The sequence below is a fragment of the Lepidochelys olivacea genome, assembly GCF_965140295.1.
Source record: "Lepidochelys olivacea isolate rLepOli2 genome assembly, chromosome: 11".
Lineage (NCBI taxonomy): Eukaryota > Metazoa > Chordata > Testudines > Cheloniidae > Lepidochelys > Lepidochelys olivacea.
Window position 1 is genome coordinate 64,328,685 of NC_140421.1, and position 6,793 is coordinate 64,335,477.

Genomic DNA, 6,793 nt, shown 5'->3' on the forward strand with positions numbered 1-6,793 from the left:
AGAACCGATGGGAATATTTTTTTATCCTCTTGCGTTCTATTCTTTGTGCTTACAAAGATGCCACTTTTATCCAAAAACAGGCTGTGTCAGTGTTCCCACTTTGTTCTGTTTTGATGTGTTAAATAAAAAGAGGCGAATTTATGCCTGGGGTCATTGCCATTTGAATTGCTCTACACAGGGCTGATGCTAGGGCCATCGTTGTTTGCATTTTGTTCAGTAAATACTCTTATGCTACCCTGCTTGTGCATAACTCGCCACAATGCGTGGGCTATTGAAGGGATTTCAGTAAATATTGGAAAATATTTGATGTGCAGTGATGAAGAATCTGTAATCGGCAGGTCTTGGTGAAAGCAACAACATTCACTTAAAAATAACACCGTCCACAAACAATAACAAGCCTTGAATATAAGGCTGGACAACTGCAGTGAATAAGTGCTAGGATAAAGACTAACTGATGTTGCTTCCAGGGACTCTGCACAATGTGTGGGAGAGCAGTAAGAGAAACAGGATCACCTAATGAAGAATTTTTTAAAAATGATGATGTTTTTCTCATAAGCCTGAGAAGCTGTATTGACTTTTTAGTTTACGTGCCAAGGAGAGAGGTTTAGAAGCAACCTTGGGACTTTCCTGCCCAAGCTATGCTGTCCTCCTTTCCTTTTGTTCAGGGTCACTTCTGGCATTCCCAGCCCTTCTTTCCATAAAGGAAAGCTGGGAGGTGCTCTGAGAGCAGCACCAGCTGCTGTTTGTGGGCAAAAGAGACTTTAATAAAGGGGAATAATACTAGCTTAAAATGAATGAGGTTGCTAGATCTTAAGCCATCGCAGGGCACCCTTGATCATCAACCACCTTATGAACTGTAGGACCAATGTGGAGCGACTCCTTGCACATGTAGGGTTGGGGTCAGCTGGATGAAGGAAAGTTCATAACTAGGTGCTTAGAATGCTCACTAGTGTGAGTCAAGGCAAGGCTATCTGAGCAATATCTTTGTGAATATAGTGAAGAGCTGGTGTGTTCTCATTGCTACTGAGCAATTTCCCCTGCCAGTGAGAGAGACAGCTGGCTAAGAATGGGAAATTGTTACGTTGGCAACAAATGCTTGCAGCTTGAGTTTCTTTGCTATATACCAGGAAATGTGTTTCTAATTACCCAGGAATATCTGTATTTGGAATATGAACTTCCTGACACATCTTTCTGTACCTGTAACAGATTACATTCGCACCTTTACCTGGGACAAAAAGCTTGAAATGGTGGTGAAGTCAACGGGCATCCTGGGAGGACAAGGTGAGTCCAAGACGCACCCAGTATTAATTCTGATAACCCACTCTATCAGCACTGCTATTGACAGACTTCAGGCAGTGCTGTTTTCTCCCCCCTGCACCCCCACCACACTTTCTCTCGTACAAATTTATTGTTTCAACTCTTCTCCCTTATTCCCAAGGCTGTGCACAATGTAAGAGTCTTGTGTTCTCATAATGCAGCTGCATGGGTGGTACTGTTAATTGGCATATTACTTTTTGTAGGGCAGGGTCACCTACGTATCTTGCTGCTCTACTGTCTTAGAGTAACGGTATCTCTGTATTGTTGGTTTATTTGCAGGGGTAACTAATCTTTTAAAAGCAGATTCAGAAATGCCTGATTTCTTGGTTTTGGGGAATGAAATCTCTTCTGTGAAAACTCCCCGCACCTTGTGTGCTCAGAAGATCTGATTCCTCTCCTTTGCCTGTGTCCCTTCCTCTGGGATATCACAGTCTCTTTATAACCACTGCCTTCCCAAACCATGCTGAAGTAGCTCAAGCTACTCACTGTGATGTCAAAGTTCCCCACAGAACAAGTGCTTGACCATATGACTTTCTAGTATCATTTGCAGTGTGCCAGTTGTGGGGAGCTCAAAAGGGAAATGCTTACAAATGAGCTGTCAGCAGCTCAAGAGGAAGAATTGTCTTGTGGCTGAGGCACTTGACTGGGACGCTGGAGTCTGTGTTCAGTTCTCAGCTCTGCCCTGCCTGTGTTGGACAAGTCACTTCACTTCTGCCTCAGAGCCCATCTGTAAAATGGGTCTACTGCTTCCTTTGTCTTGTTTTCTGAGAGACTCTTGCGCTGTGTGTGTGCAGCATTCTGTGCTATGGAGCCCCAATCTCAGTTACAGGCTCTAGGCACTACAGTAATACAAACCTGATTTTTCCTGTGTGATCTCTGGTCCATCTCAAACTGTGGCATTATTGTCTTTTAAACACTAGGTAAAATGCCAACTGTGGTCTCTCCAGAACTGTACCGGAGCAGATTTTGTGAAGCAATGGACAAGTATTTCTTGATGGTGCCGGATCATTGGACAGGGCTGGGTCTGAACTGCTGAGCTAAAGCACATGTTGTGATGGGCGGGGAAGCACAGTGAATGAAAAAATTCCCTGATAGAAGAGGACACACACACCCTGGACTTTATCTTGCCATTCCAGCTCCTCAGCAGCAGGCAAAAGGATTGCAAACCTGCGTCTGTCTGCACAGGCCACATGCATCTGAAGTGTAAAATCTGCATCTTACCTGCACCTCAGTTTCTGACATGAGGATTACAGATAAGGCTGGCAGATACAAGCTGTTGTAGGGATCAGAGTTGGAACCTATTACTCAAGAAGATTGAGAATGGGGTGATTTATTAGCTCAGCCACAAGAAAGAGGACCGTATCCAATACAGATTTTTGTACGCTGTCCCACATATCAGAGCACTGAAACCAGGTGCTGGCCGGTTTATGATGGATCACTTTGTGGAGAAGTAGGTGAGCTCTGCAAGTATTACACAACTTGTATGGTGGCTAATGTGAGTTTGAATTTATAGAGTTGATGAGTGTGATTTGCATCAGTGTCTAGTGTGATCGTGCAAGGGACATAGAAAGCTTTGAAATAAGCACCCTGTTCATGGAAAATCTAAGTCAATCCATATCCACAACATTCATTATTGCTGCAGTGGTCTGAAGCAGACCTTGTAAGAATCAGAGTGAATAACTTGTCCTGTTATGCACTTTACAAGTTCTGTTCTTACAGGCTTCTGTAAACAATATTTGTGTGTGTTTTAGCCAGCTATGACGATTACATTGTCCTTTTATTTGTACTGATCTTTTATGCAGCTAAGTTCATTGCAGTAAAGTGCAATTTGCCCTGCATGTCATAATTTAGTTTTCAGCAGCCTCACACAGAAATGGAGCAGTCGAACACTGCAAAAACTGAAAACAATAGGAACATAAACCAGACATTCCCAAAGCCCCAGAAGCAAACTTATTAAACTACAGATCTCTCTTATCCATTTCAAGAGGGACTTCTGTGCAACACTGCCTTGTCTTGCATTATGAATCATGCTGCCTTAGTGGTAGCTTCCTTTTTAATGATACTAATGTCCTTTGAAGATAAATTCCAATCATTTCATTTTGTTCCCATACAACTTTGACTATCACATTCCTTCAGAGTAAAAAGTCTTGCCAGCACAATATTTTTCTTACATTCTTAAGACAAGATTCCACATCCAGACCTCAGTGACATTTAATACATATAAACCAGATTGAAAACCCTTCTAAACAATATTTGCTTCTGCAGCATTGAAATGAATGTTCAGTTTTTTTGGTGCTCTGTGGAAACTGAATTAGTGGGTGTGTTTAGTATGATGTGCGGGGGTCTGTGGATTGCCACAACTTGAAAATAAGCACTTTTCATTTTTATTCATTTTACTTGTTTTTTTTGTAGATGTGACAAGAGTTTACTTATTTTAGCTTCAATACAATAAAGGCCAGTAAAAATGAGGGTATTGTATGTATGTTAGAGGCAGGTTCCATTATCCTTGGAACTTACTTTGTAGGACATAGGCAACAGCTAAAATTAAACGTGGCATTGGAGACGGCACACGTATTCAGGACCATCATCTGCTGTCACTGATACTAGGTTCACTGCAGTAACTGAGTCTCAGCTGTGCATTTCCCTCCACCCAACATTTCTCTTTCTAGGGTAATGGTAATTCATCTGCCCAAGCAGAGGGGTTAGAGAGGGTGGATAAAGCAATTTCAGCAGTGGTCACCTGATCCAGGTTGTTCCTATAAAAATGCAGCTTGGTGCTAAGCTACTGTGAAGTGACGCTGCTGTAGCGTTCTTGTCCTGTCAAGCAAAAAACTCCGTTAGATTCTTATATTTGGTTGACCCTACTGTAGAAAGAGGAAGGAGAGGAGTCTAACTTGGGTTTAAGCTGGAGAAGTCCCATTCCCTTTGTACAGCATGGTTGTTCATGTTTCTGGATCCGCTAGTCATCTGAACTAGTTTGCAGTTACAGTGCACTCCAAGGATGGCTGAAAGCAACAATACTGCATGTCTCCCTACATCAGAATCCCATAAATCCAGTGAGTCAAACACTGATGTCTGAGGTGCAGCTGTTGCATGTTCATGCAATTTCTTACCTCTAGTGTTCTAACTTACATCATGCTTACCTGGATATAGCTGGCTTTCAGTGGGGTTGTGCTTTTTGCCCAGTTTGACAATTAAGTTAGCTTTATACAAGGTCAAGTGACTTACCAAGTATCATGGAATTACTGCTTTTAACTAAGAATGCAACTCAGCCATGTTTTCATTCCTATTGTATGTAGGTTTTTCTAGCTCTAGGAGGAAGCATTATTACACATCTTCCCCAAAATAAAGAGCCCATGACACTGACTTGTATGGCTGCCCCAAGTCTATATTACAAGTTTGCACAAGTTTCACCTTTTATTTCGCTCTTCTCCAACTTACCCAGTAAAGCTAATTTATACACTCTCTTCTCTTACCCACGGTGAGCGCCCAATTGACACTATTAAGTGGGTTTTCTCACTTTTGTTAACAGAGTAACAGACCAAATCTGAACATGGGTAACATTCAGGTTTCTGCTCTCTGCTATAGTCCTTACACTCCACAGCATCCTCATTCTGATACAAAGAATAGTTACTCTGTAGAGTGATGTATGGTTTTTGCCTATGCCTCTACTTAAGCTGCTGATTATTAGTATCTCTGCTAACTATGGTTCTGATATAACATAGGGTCAGTACTCTGCAGTATTGGGATCCACAGACTGAGACCTTCAGCACTGCACAAAAAGAGACCGATGTAGAACTGACTTTTTTTAAAAGTGTGTACTTTGGGCAGCTGATTTGCAGTAGTACTATTTGAAACCTGAAAATGTCCCTTGAATTCCGGGCCAGATCCTCCGCAGGTACAAACTGGCATAGTTTTTTCTGAAGTCAGTGGAGTTATGCCAATTGACGTCGGCTCAGGATCTCTCCCGTGACATTAGTGGTAGCACTCAGCCAGTAAATTACTTGTCCTGGTCTGACCGAGGCTGATAACATATAGTGCTGGCCTTGGAAAATAAAGGGGCACCGATATGAACTATGATCTTGAAGGTTTTGCAGATTTGAAGTACTTGATGATCTTATTCAAATGGGGCAAAGTTCAAGTTATATACACCTAGCTATATAGTGTGCAGCAGGCAGGAAGTGTCAGCGACAGGAATGGAATTGGCAGCTCCTTACAGGTGATCTCTATTAGGACAAGAACGATCCTAGCATTTCACCTGCTACAAAACTGAGTTCCTCTAAAGGAAAGCAACAAGCAGTATTTGTGTGCACAAAAGACAGCATTTCACATCTGAAAACTCCTCCTGTCAGGGCTAAAACTGGGCTGGTGAGATGCTGGTGTCTGACTGTAGCTGAGCCCCATCAGGGTCCCTGAAGTATCAGTGCAGGGGAATGTAACTCTCGCAGTATTATGGCTCTGTTTAGTGCAATGGTTTCTCTTTAGTTCTGTAACACGGGTGTATGTACATAGAGTAAATCATCAACTACAATTGTAATCATGAAGCAGTACTTTCTCAGAGGCTGCATTAGCTGTTGTATAAATCTAGGCGTTCAGGCAAATGTGTTAATCTTGTCTAATTCAAGAAGTGACCACTCATTTTTGTGTTACAGTATCTGTATAGCACAACTTCTTTTAATTGCCTGGGGCTGGATTCTGCCACCCTTATTCACAAGGAGTATTACCTTGCTATATAAGTAGCCCCATATGAGACCAATGGTGCTACGTGCATAGTAAGATGCTTCTCAATGTGTCTAAAAGCATAGCAGAATGAGACCCTTAATTACCAGAGATGAGACTAACCACATTCAGAAGCACTCAATGTACCATAATATGTATATATTTCTATTGTACCTTGGTTCCAGCTGTGTTTTATATGATTGACATGTTAAGCTATTTAAAAGTAACTGCCTTGACTACTTGGAAAACTGAACTGTATGTAGATAGCAGTCCCAATAAAGTAATTGAAATATACTTACTACTCTTTACATTCTTTATATGCATTTGACAAGAATCTCATCAAATTATAGCCAGTAAACGTTATGTGTGTACAGAGGCATTGGCATAATTTAGGCAAGATTGAAAAACTCCCCCCCCCCCCCACGCCCCCGCCAATAATTGGGTTAATCCCTAATCTCGGGGTATGTCTGCCCTGCAGTTTGGAGATGTAAATGCAACATGGGGGCCCACCAAGGACCCCGAGTACCTACTTGAGCGGCTGCCATATGTACTATCCAGGCTTCACTGCTCTTGAACTAGATTTGATCCAGTCAAAACTAGCTGGGGTCTGTCTACATGTGCTGTAATCACACCTCCCAGCTGCAGTGTTGACATACCTTAAGAGGTAAAAAGTTTTCATGTTCCCTCTTGGTGAAAGGGGAGGAAAATAATGACAGCAGGCTGCTTGCTCAATGAGTTTAATTTTGAGTGAGCACAG

General features: G+C 42.1%; 1 protein-coding gene across 3 annotated transcripts in view; it reads left to right on the top strand.

Moving 5' to 3' along the window:
• Positions 1-6,330, top strand: part of PIKFYVE (phosphoinositide kinase, FYVE-type zinc finger containing) — a 98,337-nt gene extending 92,007 nt beyond the window's left edge. For all 3 annotated transcript variants that reach the window (XM_084642938.1, XM_084642940.1, XM_084642939.1), the window contains 2 exons: positions 1,207-1,281; positions 2,238-6,330. In XM_084642938.1, coding sequence (XP_084499064.1) covers positions 1,207-1,281; positions 2,238-2,353 — 191 coding nt within the window. In that variant the 3' untranslated portion in view covers positions 2,354-6,330. The remainder of the gene's footprint in view (positions 1-1,206; positions 1,282-2,237) is intronic.
• Positions 6,331-6,793: the final 463 nt, after the last annotated feature.